At 34.0% G+C, this 25,463-nt stretch overlaps 1 protein-coding gene across 1 annotated transcript in view; it reads left to right on the top strand.

Annotated features, from left to right (window-relative positions):
- INTS2 (integrator complex subunit 2) overlaps nucleotides 1-23,056 on the top strand; it is a 47,733-nt gene extending 24,677 nt beyond the window's left edge. Inside the window, exons 15-25 of the mRNA XM_069481083.1 lie at nucleotides 459-567; nucleotides 5,849-5,953; nucleotides 8,638-8,802; nucleotides 10,467-10,668; nucleotides 14,160-14,285; nucleotides 17,953-18,151; nucleotides 20,115-20,366; nucleotides 20,715-20,822; nucleotides 20,954-21,059; nucleotides 22,049-22,225; nucleotides 22,331-23,056. Coding sequence (XP_069337184.1) covers nucleotides 459-567; nucleotides 5,849-5,953; nucleotides 8,638-8,802; nucleotides 10,467-10,668; nucleotides 14,160-14,285; nucleotides 17,953-18,151; nucleotides 20,115-20,366; nucleotides 20,715-20,822; nucleotides 20,954-21,059; nucleotides 22,049-22,225; nucleotides 22,331-22,500 — 1,719 coding nt within the window. The 3' untranslated portion in view covers nucleotides 22,501-23,056. The remainder of the gene's footprint in view (nucleotides 1-458; nucleotides 568-5,848; nucleotides 5,954-8,637; nucleotides 8,803-10,466; nucleotides 10,669-14,159; nucleotides 14,286-17,952; nucleotides 18,152-20,114; nucleotides 20,367-20,714; nucleotides 20,823-20,953; nucleotides 21,060-22,048; nucleotides 22,226-22,330) is intronic.
- The last annotated feature ends 2,407 nt before the right edge of the window (nucleotides 23,057-25,463 follow it).

The raw sequence follows: 25,463 nt of genomic DNA, 5'->3' as shown, positions 1-25,463 counted from the left end.
TTGGGGACCATAGCCTAGGTTCATTTATGGAGAATTTGATGAAAATCTTTTCCCCCATTTTGTCAGAAGGGAAAAACAGTTGGATTTTTCACAAATATAGACACATATGCACTATCTTTTTTAGGAGTTACTTTCTTCATGATAATTTCAGATAATACTTGAGACTCCTGTAAATCTTTTATAAGCAGCCTGGTGGGTTTGCTGCTAAGTAGAGGCTGAAGTCTTTTTTTTGTCCTATCTCAAATACCACTTAAGCATGTCATCTCCTGTGCCACCTCAAGTTTCATTTGAACTTCAACTTGTCTCTTTGAGTTTAATGTGGACACAGCAACATTTCTCCCTGTTTTATCTGAGCTTGGGAGCAGCAACACTGAATGGTCTGTTTTGATCCTTTTATTATAAAAAATTCACTGATGAAATATAACATTATTCTAAAACGTTTGTAATATTACCTACAGGGTGACAATATCCGCCTTAACCAGCATTTCAGCATCACAGCACAGCTTTTGGTGCTCTACTATATACTGTCATATGAGGAAGCTCTCCTAGCAAACACGAAGACTTTAGGTAGGTTGTGTATAGGGGAGTGGTTCTAGGGGTAGTTCTTTTTATTTGCTTGTATTTTGTTACTGTCCAAGCTCTTATACTGTAAAATAAGGCCTATATGCTAACAAACTTGAGTATCATTTTATAATCTTTGCAATATAGCATTGTATACTTGATACATGTATGTGTGGTCACATAACCACCCCTTATGTCTCAATCCTCCTTTTAACAAGCTAAATTAATAGATAACTGAATTATCTGTATTTTAACAATTTTATTGACCTTATTCACTAAATATAAATTAAGAGATAAACCTGAAGGAGCTGTAGCTGAAATTTTTTTGCTTGATTTCAGGCTGGAGTGCAGTGGTGCAGTCATAGCTCACTGTAACCTCAAACTCCTGGCCTCACGTGATCCTCCGGCCTTAGCCTCCCGAGTAAGCTGGGACCACTGGTGCACGCCACTGAGCCCGGCTAAAATGCAGAAACTTTTAAGCCAATGTTGGCAGATGTTATTTCTTGACAGTTTGAAGTCTTAGGACTGTAAAACCTAAAGTTAAATCAAGTTTTGACATAAAAGGGGTCCAGTAGTTACATGACTATGTTATAGAGTAATAGTTTAATAATTTTAAACTTATTTCATTACCAACTGGATTGTTCACATATCTTTATGTAAAACAGCTGATTTTTAAAATAAAAACATTTATTAAAAGTGTTTACTGGAGAAAATTTAGGAAATGAGGACAATATTAAGAACAAAGCATAAATCACCCATAATTCTACTGCCCAGAGATAGTCACCACTAGAAGTTTACTAGAAAACCCTTCAGTCTTTGGATATATGATAGCTTTCACAAAGTTGAAATCATAATATATATTTTTAGTCTGCTTTTTCTACTTAATAATATATTTTAAACATTTTCCTGTCAGTAATTTTTTTCTAAAACATCTTCAGTAGTTGTATAATATTTCATCAGAAATCTATACCATTGTTTAACAAATTTCTTATTGTTGGACATTTATATTATTCCCAAACTTTGCCATTATAAATAGTGGGAGAATGAATATTCATAGAGCTAACTCTATACACAATCATAATTATTTCTTTCCTTAGGACAGATCCCTAGATTTAGAACTACTAAGTTAATGATTGTGAAAAATTATAAGACTTAAAAATAAATTGCCATATTGCTTTCCTGGCCTCAAGTGATCATCCCACCTCAGCCTCCCAAAGTAATTTATTTAAAAAATTTAAGTATGCTTGTAATTAATTTTAGTGTAAAGTATGGGGTACAGATCCAGTTTTATTTTTTCATAATTGGTTATTTGTAAACATTACATACTTGTCATTTTCCTATTGCTTTGGAGGATTGCTTTTATGTATATCAACATTTTATTATAAACCAGGCTGAGCACGCTGGCTCATGTCTGTAATCCCAGCACTTTGGGAGGCCAACGTAGGAGGATTGTTTGAGGCCAGGAGTTCGAGACTAGCCTGGGCAACATAGCAAGACCCCATCTCTACAAAAAGTAAAAGAGAAAATTAGCTGAGTATGGTGGCCTGTGCCTGTAGTCCTAGCTACTCTGGTGGCTGAGGTAGGAGGATTGCTTTAGCCCAGGACTTTGAGTTTATAACAAGCTATGATCGTGACACTGTACTCCACTCCAGCCTGAGTGACAGAGCAAGACGCTATCTCTTAAGAAAAAAAAAACAAAACATTTTATTATAAATATGTGTCTATTTCTGGATTTTCTTTTTTATGTTTGACATTTCCTGCACCTTTTACCAATACTGTTCTAATTCAGAATTTCTGGTACTCTCACATATTTAATCTTCCACGTGATCTTTATAATAATTTTGTCTAGTTCCACAAAAGAAAATTATATTGGAATGTTGATAAAAATTATGTTAAGCTTATAGATTAATTTTTTTTTTTTTACTTGTTGCCTGGAGCTAGTGTGTAGTGGCATGATCATAGCTCACTGCAACTTCAAACTCCTGGGCTCAAGTGATCCTCCTTCCTCACCCTCCCAAGTTGCTAGGACTACAGGCGAGCACCATTGCACCTGGATAATTTTTATATTTTTTCGTAGTGATAAGGTCTTGCTCTTGCTCAGACTGGTCTCAAACTCCTGGCCTCAAGTGATCTTCCTGCTTTGGCCTCCCAAAGTGCTGGGATTATAGGCTGGGCCACTGTACCTGGCCTTATAGATTAGTTTGGAGAGAATTTACATCTTGGCAGTAGTAAGTCTTCCTATCTAGGAATATGAAATAATTTTTGCTTTTCAATTAAATTGTGAACATTTTTATTATTAAAAAGTAAACAACAGATGGTAGTGAGGATACAGAGAAAAGAGAACTCTTATACACTGTTGGTGGGAATTTAAATTGGTGCAACCTCTATGGAAAACAGTATGGGGATTTCTCTAAGAGCTAAAAATAGACCTTCCATTCGATCCAGCAATCTCAGTACTTCATATCTACACAAAGGAAAACAAATTATTACATAAAAAAGACACATGTATGTTTATGGCAGCACTATTCACAATAGTAAAGTCATGGAATCAACCTGAATGTCCATTAGTGAATGATTGGATAAAGAAAATGTATATGTGTATGTATACCATGGGATACTACTCAGCTATAAAAAGAATGAAATATGTCTTTTGTAGCAACATGGATGGAACCGGAGGCCATTATCCTAAGTGTAATAACTCAGAGAAAGTCAAATACCACATGTTCTCACTTATAAGTGGGAGCTAAAGAATGGGTTTGTGTGGACATACAGAGTGGAATAATAGACATTGGAGACTCCAAAAGGTGGAGGGGTGAGGGGTGAGGAAGTACCTCTTGGGTACAATGCATACTATTTGGGTGAGGGGTACACTAAAAGCCCAGACTTCACCACTACAATATATCCATGTAATGGAACTGTTACTTGTTCCCCCTAAATTTATTAAAAAAATAATTTTAAGCATTTTACATTTTAACTAAAATATAAGCTTCTTGAAGGCTAATTTTTGTTCTTTATTTCACTACTGTATCTCTGGCATCTAGACTGTTACTTGGTACATTATAAACACTTGATAAGTATTTATTGACTCACGACTGAATTTATTCCAGTTATTTTTTATGTCTGTTAATAAAATTTTGTAATTTATATAGGTTCTGTATAATTTTCTCCTAACAAGTTATCACTGGTTACAGAAAAGGCATTGGTATTTAGTTTGGATTAGCCAAGCTTTGAATTTCTTCTATTGTTAGAGTATCATTGTTTTAAATTTATTTTTTAGTCATCTAGTAAACAATTTTTGGCAGTTATTGAGATAATTTATTTGGTCTATTTATATAATTCATTATATAATTAATGTTTTTATATTCCTGGAATGGACTGTACTTTCTCTTGGTATATTATTCTTTTAGTATGGCAGATTTGATTTGCTTGTTTTTTTATTAAGATTTTTTTCATCTGTGTTTAAGTAAGTGAAATTAACCCTTTTTCCTTGTCTTTTTTTTTTTCCTTTCAGGCTTTGGTATCAGGTTTATGCTAATGTCATAAATGAATGGGAAGTTTTCCATCTTTTTAAGGATTAAAATGTCAAAAAAAGCCAAAAAACAAAAAACAAGGGGTGGTGTAAATAGTATTCAAAACATTTCTACAGTTTTGCTGAGGATTAGATTAAATGTCAACTTTGAATCTTTGAAAGCCATATATTGGAAGAAATGTAGAAAAGTGATTGCTCATGTTATATGTATAAGACCAATGATCTTCCTATGGGCCTTTCATAATTATTAGTCTTTTACTGAAGGATTAAGAATATCCTTGATGTTTTATTTCACAGAGATGTTAAAGAGAAACAGTTGCTTTAGGTGGGGCTTCATGGACTGCTAGTTCTTTGATAGTATCATTAAAATGTATTCAGGATTTGTCTTCAATGTCATAAGTCCAGAAACTTAAATATTTATACTTTACCTGAAGGTGATCTTGGGGACTCTAGATCTTAAAAATACTAGTTAACATTTGAGTGCTTTTTATGTGTTAGACATTATTGAAGTACTTTACAGATGTTAACTCACGAAAACCCTCACAAGAATTCTGTGAGATAGATTGTTGTTGTCCTTAGTTTATTGGGGAGAACACCTAGGCACAGGATAGTAGTAAGTGTTAGACCCAGGGACTGTCACTGGAACCTATACCTGCTGTTTTAACTGTTTTCTGATGCATACTTACTCAGTTCATAAAAGATTGATATGGAAAACTAGGATGCTAATTTATTAATTTAAAAGGGGGATTGTATCTAATCAAAAGGTATGTGGCCTGCATAGATAGTGATTCTCAGCCTTTATTCTAACACTTGCACTTACATAATTCTTCTTGTCCTTAGTCAGAATATTAACATATTGTTGAGCTTTAGTGTTTGTGGTTTGAAAAAGAATAAGTATATTGAATATGCTTTTTTAACCTATAAACACTCTGACTGAGATTCTCTCATATTTCTGTGGTATACAAGCAGAGTACCTCAGAATGAGATTAGGGTGCCAGGCATATATTATAGAATATGGTAGAGAGGAGACAGAGAAAGATAGTGTTGATTGACAAGGACCTTTACTCTGTGTGATCTAGGAATAAGAGGACTATGACTTCAGGGTGAAGGATGAATTAAAGAGATGAGAAATTAGAGGCAAGGAAAGTGGGCCATAGAAGATATTTAAACAGAAAATGAGTAGGCACTGAATTAGGATAGCAGCAAAAGAACAGAAATTAAGATAGACTTGTTAGGAAAAAAAAAGGATGGACACAGCTAGCTGAAGGCAGGAGTTATGAGAGAAGGAAGTCAGATTCTTATTGCCTAACTTCTTTAAAAAGAGTCAGCCATCACTATTGCATATAATATGATTAAATTAAGCCTCCTTTTTTATAAGTTACGTTGGAGTCATGAAGCTCTAAGCCATGTGTTCATGACTACATTTGCTCTTCCTAATTAGATTTGGGCAAGTTTTAACTCACTTATTGGTTGTTTTAGTGTAGAACACTTCTGCACATGGCTTCTCTCACCTATTTTATGATTTTTTTTCCTCACTAGTTTCAATTTCAGGGCATTTTCAAGATCTTGCTCTTTAGATATATTCTTGCTCTTCTTGTGTAGCCACTATTTTGGTAGTGATTCTTCATCCTTTATGTACTATATTCATAAAGTGAATTAAAAGTAACTTGACATTGTTTTTGTTCCCATTTGGGTTGAAGGTTAAGATTTCTGTTGTTTCTGACTCTTTAATTTATATGTTTTATCTTTGACTAACAGCTGCCATGCAAAGAAAGCCCAAATCATATTCATCTTCTTTAATGGATCAGATTCCTATCAAATTCCTTATTCGACAGGCTCAAGGGCTGCAGCAGGAGTTGGGAGGTATTTGTTTTATTTACTTTTTGCTGCCAAAAACTTAATTGCTAAAAAAATCTTACTGTTTATAATGTTATAAAATGTAATAGGTGCTCAATTTTTTTTTTTGAGATAGAGTCTCACTCTGTTACCTCCTGAGTAGCTGGGACTATGGGTACACGCCACCATGCCCAGCTAATTTTTACATATATATTTTTTTCTTTCGTGGAAATGGAGTCTTGATATGTTGCCCAGGCTGATCTTAAACTCCTGGCCTCAAGCTATCCTACTGCCTTGGCCTGCTAAAGTGCTGGAAATATATAGGCGTGAACCACCCTGCCCTCAGTGTTAAAAATTCAAACAATTCTACAGTGAAATTCCTCTTTGCCTTCTTCGCTAATCTATTATTTCACTTACTGCAAACCACCCTTCACCCCAAAAGACCCTGTTTTCAGTTTGGTGTTATTTTCAGTCATTTTAATTGCAGATATTCAATTAATTTTGACCTAGAGAAATAGCAATTTCATGTGTTTGAACCTATTAGATATACACACAAGTGAAAAAACAATTTTTTTAAAACCTATGAATAGTGTTATACCCTGACTCTTCTGAGACTTGCTATTTTTTCTTGCAGACGTGAACATCTTTTCATATCAGTACATGTTGGTCTACCTTATTGGTTTTTATTTATTTTTTGAGACGGAGTCTCGCCCTGTCCCTCAGGCTGGAGTGTAGTGGCGTGATCATAGCTCACTGCAACCTCAAACTCCCGGGCTCAAGCGATCCTCCTGGCTCAGCCTCCCGAGTAGCTAGGACTACAGGTGTGTGCTACCACGCCCGGCTAATTTTTTCATTTTTTGTTGAGATGGGGTCTTGCTGTGTTGCACAGGTTGGTCTCAAACTCCTGGCCTCAAGTGATCCTTCTGCCTTGGCCTCCCAAATTGCTGGGATTACAGGTGTGAGCCACTGCATCTGGCCCTTTATTGTTTTTAAATATTGTATAACATGGATATATTGCAATATTTTTACTATAAATACTGTCAAATAGAAATATAGTAGTATTTTTAAAGCTTAGTTTTTTTTTTTAATTAAACACTGTAAAATGTTTGAATGTGGGTGTTTTTCTTTCCTTGAAGTTGGAATTTTTTTTCCTTTCTTTGGTATGGTTGGATTCAAGGGAAAACATGAGCTTTCATTAGTTATCATTAACCAGATGTCTGCATTTATTTACTTATTTCTTTGCATACTTTATTTCCAAAGAAATAATATTTGGCAGCATTTTCCAATTAACATGATTTGTTGAAAAGAGTGTGAAATGTAGATTAATTTGTACTTTTGTAAACAGTCTTTTTTGTGAGTATCGGGTATAGTTTTAACTGTACATAATGTCCTTGTGTGCATTTAGAGATTTAAGCTTTAAAATAATACCACTTTTCATTGTTATAATGTGTTTTCAAACATAGTAACATCAGTTTTAAGCTGCTTCTGTGAGAAAGGAAGCAAATATTATCCCCACTGGGACTAAGCAGTGGTATGATTTGATCTAAGTTGCATCATAAGGGGTTGATTGGATCTAAAAAGCTTTGATTCCTACTACTGCTACTACTACTAGTATTCTTGTTACTCTGATGATGATGATGATGATGATGATAATGTAGTAGCAGTAATATTTATTAGGTCAAGTAGTTAGCATAGTGGTACTTCATATAACTAAATAGGCATTTTAATGGTGTCATCATTGATTTTCTCAATATTACACATAATAGTCATAAGTAGTCAAACTGTGCTATAGGCAAAATGTTAGAAACAAGGCTTTGATTTGGTAAAAGGAAGTTTTTCCATTTCTTTTGATCTTCCTTCACCCTTCTTGAATGAAGACAAATGCACCCTATCGTGGGTATCATCAGTACTGCTTCCCTTGGCTGACATACTTAGCTATGTGAGTTTAGGATAGTTAATACATGTGTTTCAGCCTGTTTGGTTCCTTACAGCAGAGTACGGACATTATTGCCCACTTTGTAGGAATTTTAGGGTGAAATGAGAAAATATATATAAACAACCTAAGACTTTTTAGATATTCAAAATGAGGAACTTTAATTTTACCCATCTATAGCAATGATTCTCACTAGAGTTGGAGGAAAGGGCACATTCTCTACAGAAGCCTGTTAGTATTTCTGAGCAGGGTTTTTTTAAAACCGTAAATAATTTTTCCTAAATGGGTATTATTTCTCCTCTTTTTCTTTCCTCTCCCCTCAAACTATTGAACCACTGCTTTGTCAAACAACTTTTCCTGATAGGAGACTTTTGGGTTGGCATAGAAGAAAGCTTGAGAACTCTTGATATATCAAGTAGTAGGTCCCAGTTCAATGTGTATCAGATTACTTGGGGATCTTTATTTAAGTAGATTCTCTGGCTCAAACTACTATATAGAAGTTCTTGAACTGTGGTATGCATGCACAAGAAGTACAAATTCCCAGGGCTCCATTGCAGAGCTTCTGATACAGCCATCTGGGATGGCATCCATTATTCTGCACATGTAACAAGCTTCCCATGCTTCTGATGCCAGTGGCACTCTAATCATACTTTGAAAAACACCGATTTTGAGCATAACCTTTCCTTATGGGCTGTTGGCTTGCTAAAAATGAGATGGGTAGGGAAGCTTCTGGTGTTTGAAAATGGATAATCCAATTGATTTCCTGTAAATTTTCAAGGATTGCATTCAGCTTTATTACGTCTCCTTGCAACTAACTACCCACATTTATGTATTGTGGATGACTGGATCTGTGAGGAAGAAATCACAGGGACTGACGCCCTGTTAAGGCGAATGCTCCTGACGAATAATGCCAAAAACCACTCTCCTAAACAACTCCAAGAAGGTATAGTACTTTGATACTCCTTTTACCCCTTTTGTAGTACAAGGAGATGCTAGTCTAACTGAAATCTTACAATCATGCAGAATTCTCCTGGGAATATAACAGGGTTTTGGTAAGTACATCTTAAGTAATTCTGTTTGAGTTTAAGGAGCATTAACCATTTCTTTCTGACATGCTTTTATCTTTTCTCTTATATCACTAAAAAAATGTGGTGTGGTTTTAGGAAGGTCCTAAACTGGTTAGAAATAAGGGCAATGGAATAGGGCAATATACTTGTTGTTAATGGATAAATGTTCTAGGTCAGCACTGTTAAATAGAAATACATTAATAATGCAAGCCACATGTATATACTTTCTAGTAGCTACATTAAAAAACTAAAAAGCAGGCAATATTAATTTTAATAATCATTTTATTCAACCAAATATATTCAATATATAAGCAATATAAAAATTATTACTATTTTACTCTCTACCCCCCCAAGTTTTTGCAATTTGGTGTGTAATTTACACTTACAGCACATCTCAATTTGGACTAGTTACATTTTAGATGCTTAATGGCCAGATATGGTTAGTGACTACTTTATTGGAGAACACAGTTCTAGATATTTTTTAGTAACTACAGCAATCTGCTGGGTGCTTACATCCTATAAAGGGGGCACTTGCAGGAAAGTGTCAAGAAATTTGAACTTTTCAAATGAATGTTAGAGACTAAAAGCAATTCTTTGATGTATTTTCCTCTTTCACTTGTGGCTTTTTTTTTTTAAAGGGCTGGAGAGTGCCTGCGGGTCTTGAACGCTGTCGGAGGAACCGCTGAGCTAAAACACAGCCCCACTTGTGTTTTTAAAATCAGTCTGAATCACCAAGAAAATGAGATTAGTCTTTGGGTCACTAATGTGATTCTTTTCTTTTTTTTAAAATCATCTCTTCATTTTTAATTTCTTAAAAAGCATGTTCACAGCACATTCCAAGATTGCCACACAGCAATGGTTTGCTGCTCTTTGTCAGAGGATGTCAGAGAACAAAAAACAAAGAAATGGTTAATGGTTTTAAAAATTAGTTCTCTGAAATTTCCATAAAGCCAATAATCACCATTTAAGTCATTTCAGAGTAGTAAACATTTCAAAAATGTAGTATCTACCCAAAATCATACTTCTCTGAAATGTAATTAAAAGCTATACAACAAAACAAAAATAAATATTCTTCTAGAAAGAAAATATTTTGCATTTTGAAATAATGTTAAAAGGGAAGCTTTCCAATGTAAAAGATGTCTAGATTTTTACTTTCTATTACGACACAGAAGGTTTGGATCTTTAGTGGTTCCAATCTGACTTCAGTAATAGGAGGAATGATTACATTGTGGTTAATGAACTTCAATCCTAACAAAGCCAATATACTTTTCCAATACAGTACTTTTTTAAAGAAGTGTTGTACAACTAATGTGATTTTAAAAATGAGATATTTTTTCTTTATGAAACTACTGCACTTCCATGAATTTTTCTTAAGGTCTTTATTTTAAGTTTAGTCAAAACTATAGCTAGAATTGAAAGTTTTACTTTTTAGTAACATTGCTTTCTTGATTTGTTTGGCCTATAGTCTGAGAGAGCAATATTATTTCCTGCCTAGTGAACTTTACAGAACTTAGATTATGACTGCTTAATTTTCTTTTAGCATTTTCAGCTGTTCCAGTAAATCACACACAAGTGATGCAGATTATAGAACACTTGACTCTACTGTCAGCCAGTGAGCTAATACCATATGCAGATGTATTAATATCCAATATGAGCCAGCTGTTGAATTCAGGGGTTCCACGGAGAATTCTTCAAACAGTCAATAAACTATGGATGGTTCTTAATACTGTGATGCCTAGAAGGTAAATTCAATGTATTGTTATACATAATAGATAAATGTATAGCAGTGTAAGATAAAATAACCTAAACTTAATTGTAAAAAATTTTCACAAGACCACTTATGTCAGTATTTGTTGATTATGTGACAATATAACTCTTTTTTGAAGACTACTAATTAGAGTTGTTATACTTTTAAGGAGAAGAATAAACTTTGTCTTAAGAAATAGAGAGAAACCATTATGTATTTCTAACTTGAGAAAGTTCTTTAAAAGTGGGTTTTGGGCCAGGTATGGTGGCTCATGCCTATAATCCCAGCACTTTGGGAAGCCAAGGCAGGAGGATTGCTTGAGGCCAGGAGTTCAAGACCAGCCTGAGCAACATAGCAAGACCTCGCCTCTACAAAGAAGTTAAAAAATTAACCTGGCATCATGGCATACACCTGTAGTCCCAGGTACTTGGGAGGGTGAGGCAAGAGGATCACTTGAGTCTAGGACTCTGAGGTTGCAGTGAGCTATGATGACAACATTGCACTGTAGCTTGGGCAACACAGTGAGACCCTGTCTCAAAAAAAAAAAAAAAGATTCTCATATATAGCTATTTATGGCTAATTGTGATTTAGATCACTATCATGTTTTGTGTCATTGCAGTGGTTCCAAATTTTGCTGCACATTAAGATTACCTGGAGAGCTTTTAAAACTCCTGATCTCCAGTTTGTAACCAATGCCAATTAAATCAGATGTCTGTGGGTGGGAGTCAGGCATTAGTACTTTTTAAAAGATTCCCCAGGTGATTCCAAAGTGCAGCAGAGTTTGGTGGACACTGGGTTACCTTGTTTGTCTTCAGCCAATGGGTCTCTACTGTTCATAGATTGCATCAGTAACATCTGAGCAGCTTTAGAAAACAATCCTGGAGACCTGACTTAGTTGAGATTTTGATTCAGTAGGTCTGGGGTGGAGTCTGGGAATATATATGCTTTTGAAATTAAATTTTTACTTACATCAAATTAATAAATGCACATAACTTAAGAAGCTAAGTAGTATATGAGGTTTGCCTCACACCTTTCTATTTTAGACTCTAGTTCCCCAGAGACCACTGTTTTTAGCTCTTTTGTCTTTTTATTTTGGCATTTATATCCCCCCAATATATTCCAATAATATGCTTATAATAACTGTGATTTCCTGATTTTCCAATTTAGAAATTATCTATTGACTTCCTACTATAGAAGATGAAAGTTTAGCCCTCTACCAGCTTTTTCTCCTGTGAGTCTCACTTCCTTCAGTACACACTTCCCCTCCCCTTATTTCTCTGTACATAGGTATATCAAAATTTTTAGTTAAAGCAGTATTTAGTGTACATATTATTATAAATACAGAAGTGGTTTTTATAGTTGAGCTATGTGATATCCTTTGATTACAATTTCTTTCTTATACAAGTGCCCTCCCTCACACTCAACACATACTGTAAGTTAGTAATACTTGCCTTTTTTCTGTTTGCTGGGTTGTTTTTATTGTTGTTTTGGTATCAGCAACTAATAACTAATGTCCCCAAACTTCAGTATTGAGGGGAAATTTTACTTTACAGTTAGTCATAACATCAGTATCAGTAACAATTTTTTTAGAGACATTCCTTTCAGAGCTTTCCATCTTCATGTTCCCATCTGGGACATACACAATTGCCATACTAGAATTGCTGTTGTCTCTGTGGTTTCTATGTTTTTCATTTTCTTGGTTTATGGCTTCATTTTAGTGAGTGGAACATTCCCTAAGTTGCTTCCTGAGAAAGGGAATGTAGGAAACTTAATTTTTTTGAGACTTTCCATGAGTGAAAGGGTTTTATTCTTCTCACATGTGATTGATATATTTAGCCTAAGTGTAGAATTCTAGTTCATTTTTGCTCTGAGATATTTGAAGGCATTGTTCTACTGAATTAGAGTTTCCATTATTGCTATTTAACAATCTGATGTTATACCAATTTCCAACCCTTTGCATGTGACCATTGTTTTTTCTCTCTTAAAAGATTTTAGCCTTTTTTTTTTTTTTTTTAACTCCTCTAGAACTTTATGATGATGTATTTTGAGGTCTTTTTTCATTCGTAGTGCTGGACACTTGGTTGGCCTTTTTTGTCTGTATAGTAATGCTTTCATTTCTAAGACATTATCTTTCTTCAGTAATTTCCCTCGTTTTCTGTGATTTGTATTTTTGTAAATTTGTATTTTTGTAAATTTTTTGTAATTTGAATTTTGAAGCTCTTTTTTTTAATGTGTCTTTTGAATATACTTTTTGGATATTTCCTCAATATTATCTTCTGACCTCTCCTTTGAAGTTTTAGGCCAGGCGCGGTGGCTCACGCCTGTAATCCTAGCATTCTGGGAGGCCGAGGTGAGAGGATCACTTGAGGTCAGAAGTTTGAGATCAGCCTGAGCAAGAGCGAGACCCCATCTCTACTAAAAAATAGAAAGAAATTAACCGGACAACTAAAAATATACAGAAAAAATTAGCCGGGCATGGTGGCACATGCCTATAGTCCCAGCTACTCAGGAGGCTGAGGCAGTAGGATTGCTTGAGCCCAAGAGTCTGAGGTTGCTGTGAGCTAGGCTGACGCCACGGCACTCTAGCCCGGGCAACAGATTGAGACTCTGTCTCAAAAAAAAAAAAAAAGTTTTAAATTTGTTATATTCTTAATTACTAAGAGCTTTTTCTTAATATTTTCAAATGCCTCTTGTTCTTGTCTCATGTATGAAATATTTTATTCTTTAAGGATATTAATAATAGTTTTTTAAAAAAATTTTCTTGTGATCCCTACATTTTGTTTCTTTGGAGTTCCTTTTTTTCTGTTTGTATATTTTATTCTTTTTCAAAGTAAAAGCTTTCTTCAAATGTCTGATAATCCTTGTTTGTCCACTTATATTTAAGAGGGGGAAGTTCTATGTGGGAGGTGGGGCTGGGGACTCCTGGACTTCACTGTAAGAGATCAAGTACCCTCCTCATTGGAATATCCCTCAGTGATTATGATGTGAAGTCAGATTAGTAACCACTTTGATAATCTATTAATGTCTAATCTCAAAGTGGCATCTCACATCCAGACTTTATGATGGTTAATATAGAATAATGACTTACATTTATAGGGCCAGATACAGTTTCAAAGTGTTTTGGTAAGTATTATTTATAGGTATTATTACTATTTTACAGATAAGGAAATAGAGCCTCAGTGACGTATACAGAATCATATAGCAAGTATGGTATAACTGAGGTTTTAATTCAAGTTTTATTCTATATGCCATGATTATTCCATTATAACTATGAAAATTTTGAGACTACTGTGTGTTTACTGTTTTATCTTTATTTGTTTTAGAGACACAACAATAGGTTAGATGTCTATAGTTTTTAATTTTTCAAAGTTCATTCACACTTGTTTTCTTTTTCCTGAATATAACTTTCTAAGGTAGAAAGTATTGGATGGCTACAGATTTCAATTATAATATAGCTGTTTGAACATGTGATTATTTTCTAATCAGGCTGTGGGTAATGACGGTTAATGCACTTCAACCTTCAATAAAGTTTGTACGACGACAAAAGTATACTCAGAATGACCTGATGATAGATCCTCTCATTGTCTTAAGGTGTGATCAAAGGGTTCACAGGTGGGTGTCATTATAGTTTCATTTTTATTATAGAGTTATACTTTGGAGAGTAAAAAGAAATTGACAAAATTCAATTTAAACTTATATTTTAGTGTTTTTGCAGATAACTAGGCAGTTTAAACTGTGCAGTTTTTTTGATCTTTTTAAAGTTGTATTTATTCATGAAATATATGTAATATGTAATTAATAAAACCTAGCCGTAGAGAAATGTCATTATTGGTTTTGGTAACCATCAGCGGTGGCTTTTCTCTCTCACCGTCAAGATCAATAAAGAATAACACTATTTCTGCTTGCATGCTGAAAAAGGCTTTTAAAAAACTGGCTCATTGTGAATCATTACATGTATCGAAACTGTGACATTTTTGGCATGTTCAATTGTGATGTTAGCTTCATTGATTCCACATTTGGCTTTAATTCCTCGCCAGTTGCTGAACTTAAGCAATTGCTTTGAGGTGGCTTCCACTCAAAAGGCAGAATTTAATTAATTCAAATTATTAATATTTGAATTTCTAGTTGTTATGACAAGTAGTCAAAGGTGTATAAGTTGAGGGGCCCGCTTTTAAAGTTGTCAGCTGCATGGGGAAATGAGACAGATATATGAAAAGTTAAATGATATGGTCATATGCAGATGAATGATATATAAATGAATGCTGTTAAAAGTTTAGGAAAGATGTTGAAGAGATGGGACCTGAGTACTATTTTAAAGAATGGGGATAGGGCTGGTCTGAGTGCAGTGGTGTTTACTACTAATTGTTCACAACCAGTTACAGATTTTCTTTATTCATGCTCCACTCCCACTACTTCACTTGACTGGTCTTAAAAATAAAAAAAGAAGAAAAAACAGTTTAGATAAACAAATAGTATTATGGTGGGGGTTAGGGAGTCAAGGAAGGTACTTCGAGATAAAGAATACTGTGAGCAAAACTATAGAAGAGTGAAAATGCTTGGAGAAGAGGGTTGATTTTTGAGTAGAGCACATTTTACAATTGGAAAGTAAATTGGGGTCAGACTATGAGTGGCCTTGAATGTTAGGCTAACAAGGTTGTTTAGGTTGTAACTTAGGAAAAGAAACTTTGTGCTATATGGGTTAGAGGGGAGAGAAACTTTAGTAAGGAAGACTAAATGGTATACACTTTATGTTTAAACTCATCTGTCATCAGCCCTGGGGATGACATTCTTAAAGTGACAAAGCCTGCAAAATCAGCCAAATACAGTTTGGTGAAATCAAGGTCTCATAGGAAATAGAAATCAGAAGAATAAACAATATAAATGACATGACATATAATATCTAATAAAAGGAAAACCACTGTAAATAACACTTCTAGAAAAGAGCTGTTTCTAAAACAAATGATTTATCAGTGTTAAAAATCCACTTAAATAGGTTACCTTTCACCTGAATCAACTCAGGTGATTCAGTTGTTCAGGAAGATGTTAAATCACACTATCAAAATGTATGTAATGTTTTTGTACTTGGATTTTTCACTTATGAACTTTTTATCATGTTAATAGATATTCTTATATTAATTGGCTACATAGTATTACATTTTATAGATATGTTATGCTTAACCCAATTCTCTATTGTTGAATATTTTGTTTCTGATTTTTGCTGTTATCAGTAGTGCTGTGGTGACTATTCTATGTGCATTTTACCATTCTGTTTCCTTAGAACAGATTTCTAAAAATGGAATGTTTGGGGCAAAAGTAACATGCTCATTTTTAAGACCTTTTGTTCAGACTTTCATTCTGCCATCCAGAAAGGTTGAACTACTTTATATTCCATAGCAGTATTTGATATTGTATACTTTCCTGTGCTATTTTATATAATGTTATCCAAACTGATAGGTAAAAAGATTCCCATTTTAATATCTTGTTAGATTGAACATTTTAATATATTTATTGGCTATTGGTATTTCTTCTTTATATTAATATTTTAGCCTATTTTTTGACCTATCTTTTTTAGTAATTGAAAGAGCTCTTTATCTATAAAGAATATTAGCTTTGTACACATACTGCAGTTTTTTCCTCATTGCTTTAAATTTTTTATTTCTTTACCTCCTCTCCCCGCCTCATTGCTTTATTGATTAGCCTTTTAATTTTGTTCATTTTTTAAAATTTAATTTTTTATAAAGTGATTATTCTCATGGTTTAAAAAAATACACAGTATAAAGATGTACACAGATAAAAATATACACATATAAAAGATATGAGAGTCAGTATTTGCTTTGAATTAACCCAGTGGTGGTGGTAGGAAAGTGGATGGGGGTGTATATAAAAAAATATTAGCTATGTGTAGACACCTGTTGAAGCTGGGTGATGAGTTCTTGGGGGTTCATTATAATATTCCATCTTCTTTTATGCATGTATGAAATTTTTCATAATATACATTAATAAGTAAATGTTTCATAACATGCAAAAAGGTTAACAAAAAGAAAAGGTGTATAGTGAAAAGTCTGGCTCTCATATATCTATCATTCTGACATTGCTAAAACAAAATTCCTCCTTGGCCTCTTTTGACCAGTTCCAGTTCTACCTACAGAGGAAACTTCGTTATAATGGTGTGTATGTAGCTTTACTTTTCTGTGTACTTACAAATTTAATAAATAGAAATATTTACTTTTTTGTATTGTATAGTTTTACAAAAACATTAGTAGTATATTGTAGGCATTATTTTCTTCTTTTTTAAAAAAAACTGTTCTCAGTATGTTTTCCATATTAGTATGCATATTTCTACCTCATTTGTTTTAATTGCTGCATTGTATTCTATATATAGATTATCAGGCTTGTCCTCCAGAAACTGATTCAAAATGTCTAGCTTAGAGCTTGGGATTTAGATTTTTTTAAACAACCACTCTAGGTGATTTTTCAATCTTGGGAAACATTGCTATAGTTTATTTAACCATTGACATACTGCTGGACATTTAGGTTGTTTCCAATATTTCATTTATAAACACAACTATAATGCCTATTAATGCACACTAGCTAGTTCTGTCCTGTGATAGAGACTGAGAAGTGGAATTTCTGGGTTATTCTAAGGGTATTGCATTTAAAATTCTAGTGGTTACTAATTTGTCTTTTTTTGTTTTCTTTTTTACATTTAACTCTTATGTCTGTTTTTATCTTATTTGTATTTAATCTGTAACAATCTTTGAGGAATGAATAACTGTGTACCTACCAATTTTATAGATGAAGAAACTAAGGTTCAGTAAGTAACTTCCCTACGTTAAGTGGATGAACCATTCTTGGAATACAGAGTTGTCTTGATGTCTTGTTCCAAAGAAGGAATAGTAGTAAAACGAATAAATACCCTGTTCTAGTTACCTTCATCTTATCAATAATAGGATATGCCTTTTGGAGGACAGCTGCTTTGTAGGCTCACATCTAAGAGATTTACTGGTAATGTCATTTTCTTCAAAAGATGCATATCTTTTCTCTAGAGCTTACATTATACATATTTTTTTTAGCTGATAAGATGAAACAGATAATACTATTTATATAATCTTGAAATATAGAGAGAAGATATTAAACTTATTTTGAGACTATTATAGTGAAAAAGTTATTACTCTGTTCAGGTTTTTCTAATTATTTAAACTCAATTGATCATGTTCTGGCTAATTTATAAATGTTTATTCTTTCTCATATATTTTTCTTTCCTTCTTTCTTTGTTTAGATGCCCCCCATTGATGGATATTACTCTACACATGTTGAATGGATATCTTCTTGCATCTAAAGCCTACCTTAGTGCTCATCTGAAAGAAACAGCAGAGCAAGATAGGCCTTCCCAGAATAATACAATAGGTTTAGTTGGACAAACTGATGCTCCAGAAGTTACCAGAGAAGAATTGAAAAATGCATTACTGGCTGCTCAGGTAAATTTTGCTAAAGTAAAATTTAGTCAAAAAGGGCAAGAGCTTTCCTACTCACATAATCAATTAAATTAGATGGCATATTATTCCCTCTGTGTACATTGGTGACATATGGTATATTCCTTCTATTGGAGAATCTATTATAATGGTGTTACCTTTGCTCTATATCAGATGGACTATATTACTGAAATCAAGAATAATCTTCATGATATAAATTTAATAGCCATTTAAATAAGATTTATATTTTAATAAAATATAAGACTTTACCTGTTCTGAGGTTATTAGGCTCATTCATTTTAACAAATGATCTATTGCACACCTACTTTGTGCCAAGTACTGTTCCAGGGACTGGGGATATAATGGTGAAGACGACAAAATCCTCGGTTATATGTTTCTTAAGATCAAATGATAGGGAAAAAAATCAAAGATGGAGACAGATAATAAACAGAAAAACAGATACATATATAATAAAATAGTGATAAATACTATAATAGAGTTAGTTCAATTTTATATTTAGTTCAGGAAAGTTTTATAACAATGTAGAATTTTACTGAAGCTTACATAGTCATTTTTGAATAATGCAGGAGAGGTGAGATGATAAAATGTTAAGCAATTTGAGATCTTTAAAGTAGACATGTTTTCATAGTTTGAAATGTATTTTCTGAAATCTCATTGACAATAAGGGGAATTAGGACAACAATATAGGTTCACAATCCCTTATCCGTAATACAGAGATCCAAAAAGCTAGGAAAACTGACACATTTCTTCTGTAATTTAATTGGCAGAAAGACGACCTGATATGAACTTGTCTGGTGATAAAACTTGACCCGAATTGACATTCTTTATCCCATTTATTATGAATATCAGTATGTTTTGCTACAGAAATATTAATATATTTGATTACAAGGTGCTACCCACTCTCTGCTGATGGGTGTTATATAATATCACATTAAAAAAATTCTGAGTTCTAAAATAAATCCTTGAGAGTTTCACATAAGGGATATAGATCATAATAGCTAACATCTGTATAATGCTTACTATGTAGTGGGTGCTAGTCTAAGTTATTTAAATATTTTAACTCATTAATTATTAACTGTTACCTTCAGAGGAATTAATTAGTTGGTAACAAGGTGAGAAAAAGAGGGAAATACAGGATAGGGTCCTGGGAAAAGTGGGAGATTAAGAGGAAGGAAAGGAGATTTTGGTAGAAGTCATTTATGCCTAGGGCCTGTTCTGGATGTCACTGAATCAGAATAGTCTTCTAGTAGATGTTCTGCAACTGGAGTCCATGGGGTCTGCCATAGAAGAAATGTGACCTGCCTGAAGTTATGCAATATGTTTGTTTATATGTGTTAATTTTTATGGGGAAAGGGAGTATAGTTTTCTTTTCTTTTCTTTTTTTTTTTTTTTGAGACAGAGTCTCACTCTGTTGCCCAGGCTAGAGTGAGTGCCGTGGCGTCAGCCTAGCTCACAGCAACCTCAAACTCCTGAGCTCAAGCGATCCTCTTGTCTCAGCCTCCCGAGTAGCTGGGACTACAGGCATGCACCACCATGCCCGGCTAATTTTTTCTATATATATTTTTAGCTGTCCATATAATTTCTTTCTATTTTTAGTAGAGACGGGGTCTCGCTCTTGCTCAGGCCGGTCTCGAACTCCTGAGCTCAAACGATCCGCCCACCTCAGCCTCCCAGAGTGCTAGGATTACAGGCGTGAGCCACCGCGCCCGGCCGGGAAAGGGAGTATAGTTTTCTTAGGATTCTTTAGGGGTTCATCACCCTAAAAATTGGAGAATCATTGTTCTGTGGATTGCTCACTTCTGCTCTTAGAAGTACCTCTTTGTGTGTGTATGTTTTTTAAGAAACTTGTTGTTTTTTTTATTTCTGTTCATGTGAAAACAAAATCAGATTAGATTTTCAAAGCAACTTCTCAGAAACTTTATATTCACTGTGTTTTATTTGCTTACAGGATAGTGCAGCTGTCCAGATTCTCTTAGAGATTTGTTTACCTACTGAAGAAGAGAAAGCAAACGGTATCAATCCAGACAGCTTGCTAAGGAATGTTCAAAGTGTTATTACCACCAGTGCTCCAAATAAGGGGATGGAGGAAGGAGAAGACAATTTGCTCTGTAACCTTCGAGAAGTTCAGTGCCTTATCTGTTGTCTGTTGCACCAAATGTACATTGCAGATCCCAACATTGCTAAGCTTGTTCATTTTCAGGTCTGTTTCCAAAGAATGATGTTTTGTGGTTGACCTTTATTTTCCCTGGGGACTTTGAATACTATATTAATAGGGATCATTTAGAAACTAGAGATAACACAAGTTATCGTGGTCTTTTGCACTATGGAGAAAAATCCAAATTTTTGAAGTTTTTTTTTTTCCCAACCTAATAAAGTATTCAGATAATTTATTCCTATTCTAGTGCATCAGAAAAGTGATATGCCAGGATACATGTAGGGCACTGTAGCCTTCTGAGCAACTTTTACAGAAAGGAAGTGAAACTTTTCATTTATATTTTCTTTGTATTTGACTTATTTCTAACTTTTTCCACCTTTCTTGTTGATTTAGGGTTATCCATGTGAACTTTTGCCTCTGACGGTCGCAGGTATTCCATCTATGCACATCTGTCTGGATTTCATACCTGAGCTTATTGCACAGCCAGAACTTGAAAAACAGGTAATGAACATTTTGGAGCTTTAAGACAATTGATTTCTCTCCAGTCTTGCAAGTTACATAAAATATTTTATAATTTTTAATACTTAAAGATATTCTTGAGAAATGTGTAATATTTGGATTTTATATTGCAGATATTTGCTATCCAGTTGCTTTCTCACTTATGTATCCAGTATGCATTACCAAAGTCACTTAGTGTGGCTCGTTTAGCTGTCAATGTCATGGGAACTTTGCTAACGGGTATGTAGCCAATCAACATGAACAACAAAAACTTCTAACATAAATTAGTACATATAGTTTCTGAATTTAGTGATACAGTGTGTTTTTTGTGTCACTATGAGGCAATATATGTGTTACTACTAGTTTAACTTATGCCATCTTTTGAATTATTCTACTTTTGAAAATTTTTTTATTTACAAATATAGTGTAGCAGGTATGAATAGGTAGGAAGATTGTATCTTTCATTTTGTGAAAGAGTATATAGACTTATAGTAAATATAATATGCCTTCCACATTTTATTTCTGAATGTCATTATGTCAGTAGAAAACAAGTTAGGGTTTACTACAAATGCTCAGAGTCCAGAAAATTATAATCATGTGTATAAATAAGAGATAAATATAGTAGTTGTTTCCTTAAGTTCTAAAATGTATCCTAAGATTTTAACTACATTTTGGTTTGTAGAGTAAAAGGTATAAAAATAAACTACTTTAAAATATATGAATTACAGTTCAATCCTTTAAAGTTATGGTTTGGTTAATTTAGTATTCTTTCTCAGTGTTCCCATAATACCCTGTTCATTTTTCTTTACATTATATTCATCTCATGTTATAATTATTTGTAGTGACTAAGAAATTTACACTGCCTGAATTCAATCCCAACTCCACCACAGCTGAGTGACCTTTAACAAGTTTTTTAACCTCTCTGAGGCTTCTTTAAAAATTTTCTCCTGTGTAAAATAAGTTTCATAATAGTACTTTCTTCATTTATAAGATTGTGAAAATTAAATGAAATAATGCATATAATGCACTTATCACAGTGCTTGGGCATAATATGAATTTGTATCTTCAATAATGACTGAGACTGCTAGATTGTGAGCTCTCTGAAGGTAGGGGCTGGCCATGTCTTAGAAAACTTAGTCTCTCTATCACAGCTTAGTATGTTATACAGGCTTTGTATGTTGAATTTATATCTGTAAAGTAAAAAATTCTGTTTCATTTCTTTCCAACAGTTTTAACACAGGCTAAGCGGTATGCTTTTTTCATGCCAACTCTGCCATGTTTGGTCTCTTTTTGTCGAGCATTTCCTCCACTGTATGAGGATATTATGTCTTTGCTAATCCAAATAGGACAAGTGTGTGCCTCTGATGTTGCCACTCAGACAAGAGACATTGATCCAATTATTACACGTAAGTGGTAACTCATTTTCAAGAGTTATCTTAATATTTCAAACAAAAAGGCCAAATTCCTTTCCAGATTTCTTGGTCTTAATTTTTCTTTCCTTATGTTTTTAGGTCTTCAACAAATAAAAGAGAAACCAAGTGGATGGTCTCAAATCTGCAAAGATCCGTCTTATAAAAATGGATCCAGGGACACTGGAAGTATGGATCCTGATGTACAGCTCTGTCACTGTATTGAAAGCACAGTAGTTGAAATAATAAACATGAGTGTTAGTGGAATTTAAAAAAATTTAAAACAAAGAAATGAAGCTATTTGCTGCATATACCCAACATGAATCTGCATCTTATAACAACTCTAAACTGAAATGGGAACAGTAATGTCTCGGAATCATTAAAACAATTCAGTTCAATATGATTGCAATTTAGAACTCTGAGAATTATGCTTGCTTGTATTTGATTGGCACATCTTTGGATCTACTTTGCTGGTATGTTTATATTGTAGCAGCCGAGATTTTTTTCTATTGGGAACACATTTAAGAGACTCATTACTGGAAAGGGAATTTGGCCTTATATTTAGCTTTTGAAGTGAAGAAAGACGGCCATGCCTTTCATTTCTTATACAGATGAGTCTATGGGTAGCCCTAGTAGTGTTTATTTTAATTGTGAGCTTGTAACAGAGTTCAAAAAAGATGCAATGATAGGAGGGAGAAAAAGGTATCAGGAGAAAGGAGAATTGAGGAAAAATTAGGAGTTAAATATCCAAATAGAAATCTCAGACTTGCAGTATAAGTAATAATAATGCAAGTTGGAATTCTAGTTCTCAAGAAACAATATTTAGAAGGCTTTAAAAAAGGCAGGTAGCTTTTGTAATTGTTTTCCATGGAATACAGATGAGGAGTTAAAGATTTCACATATTTGCTTCAATTTTTACTAATATATGAAGCCATATGTTTAAAGAGAAACTTGAATAATTTGGAATTTTAAGATGCTGGTTTAAAAGTGTTTACAGAAACATCTTTGTGCAAAGAAGAACCTGAAAGGAGGTCTCATTTAGTTTTTTGTTTTAAATTTATTTTTATAATGCTTTATTAACTTATCTAATGCTCAGAGGGGGGAATATGTATCAAATTAAATGATGTTTAGAGCAATAAAACCCACTGGATTAAAGAGCTCTTGGTTTGTCATCAGGATTATAATTCACATCTTAACTTTGAGAAGTTCTTTGAGTAAGAAAATATATACAGTGTTTGAACCTCAGGAAAAATTAAAATGTGGAAAATACTGTCTTGCTGAAGGATTTCCGTCCTCTGTTAGTAACTTCCATTGATTAGGCAGATGCATTCAGGTAACCCATAATCTTTTTTTTAAAATTAAGTATCCATTGTAGAAGGTGCTTCTCTTTATTCTCTGAGATGTACCTCAGTCACACACTCCCCCCGCCCCCCGCCCCAAAATAGACCTCTTCACTTGTAAAAGAAGTTAGATAGGCTAGTGTGGTTTTTAAGAAATTTAACTTCAGCCTTTTCACTAGCAAATAGTCACATCTCATTTTCCTTCTCTGTAAAATGGGGTTACTACTGGCCCTACCTCATAAAGGTATTCTGTAAGAACTAGTTTGTAGCTGTTTCAAATCATGAAGTGCATAGTATCATATGTGATAGAGTATTTATAACTTTTTATTAGATGCTTAATGTTCAATTAAGTAATTTTGATGTGAAAAATAAAAGCATATGCTTAAAAAATACCGTAAGAATTTCATATTTTTAAACAAGGCAGTTTTGTAAGTCCCTTACAAATCCAGTTTGTTTTTTTTTAACTGAGGCCTTGGAATATTTTGTGTGAATAGGGATCCCCTAGGGGGTTCAGGAAAAGTTGAAATATGTTTTCTAGCTAAATGCAGTGCACATTCCTGGACTGATTTTCAAAGACTGGTCATAACCTAATGTGTTAAAATATAACATATGCTGTTTTTCATCAGATTTGTTGATGATGTAAATAAAATGTGTAAATATATTAGTAAATGTTAATATTCATGTATTTTAAGTTAAGGTTATAAAATTTGTCACAATGTGATTTTTTTATTCAAGTGAAAACAGATGTGTGCAGCTATTTTGAATATTTGTTTATAAACATTCATATTCTTTATCAAATGAACTTGTAGTTTTTTGTGTTTCATTCCACTAACTGTTAACCTGAAAGGGGACAGTTCAAAGGATTGGATTCCAGGACTGTCTGGCTCCAGGGCCTATGTGTATCCCTTTCTCTTCTGCCACACACATTAAATGGCAACACAAAGTTAGAGCCAACTAACAGTAAATCACTCCCTCATATTTTCTTATCGATACATATTTTCACATTACTGAATTTCTTTCTCTTTTTTTTCTAAGAGACAAGGTCTTGCTCTATTGCCCAGGCTGGAGTGCAGTGTGCAGTCATAGCTCACTGCAGCCTTGATCTCCTGGACTCAAGGGATCCTCCCACCTCAGCCTCCTGAGTAGTTAGGGCTACAGGCCTGTGTGACCATACCTGGCTAATTTTTAATTTTTTTGTGAAAATGGGTCTTCCTATTTGGCCCAGGCTGGTCTCAAACTCCCGGGCTCAGCAGTCCTCTCACCTTGGCCTCCCAAAGTGCTGGGATTACAGGTATGAGCTACCATGTCCAGCCTGAAATGATATATCATAACCACTTCTACATTATTAGATTGGGAAATTCATAATTTTTTTAGTATTACAAATAGGTACTATATCAGTTTTTCTTTGAGGTATTATCACTTTTTCTTTTACATTATGCCTTTAGGATAAACAACTGGGACTGGGATTACTAGGTCAAAGGGTAGAGTTTATTTTTATGACTACAAATTTTGTCACTGTGGGAAGATTTAGTAAAACAACTGAAAGTGAGTCAAACAAATCAAGTAGCCTCCTGCTCTCTCCCAGCAAACCCCCTTCTCCAAACTAGTTATCTGAATTTGAGAAACAGTCTCAGGTTTTGTCTTTTGGGGACACTATTTGAACCAAGTTTAGGCTATACAGAACTTTTTAAAAATAACATAATTTGGCAAGATCATAACTACTTATCTTTGAGGAAACTGAAGCGTATTTCTTGGGGAAGAATAAACTGGTCTCAGGAGAGATGAAAGCCAGATAAGCCTTAATGAAGGGAGAGGTGATATCACGCTGGAGACCTTGAGAGATCATCTCTGGCCTATTTTAGCATATGGGAAAGCCTTGAAATTATGAAATACTG

The sequence above is a fragment of the Eulemur rufifrons genome, chromosome 9, assembly GCF_041146395.1.
Source record: "Eulemur rufifrons isolate Redbay chromosome 9, OSU_ERuf_1, whole genome shotgun sequence".
NCBI lineage: Eukaryota > Metazoa > Chordata > Mammalia > Primates > Lemuridae > Eulemur > Eulemur rufifrons.
This window is presented reverse-complemented; position numbering and strand designations above follow the sequence as displayed.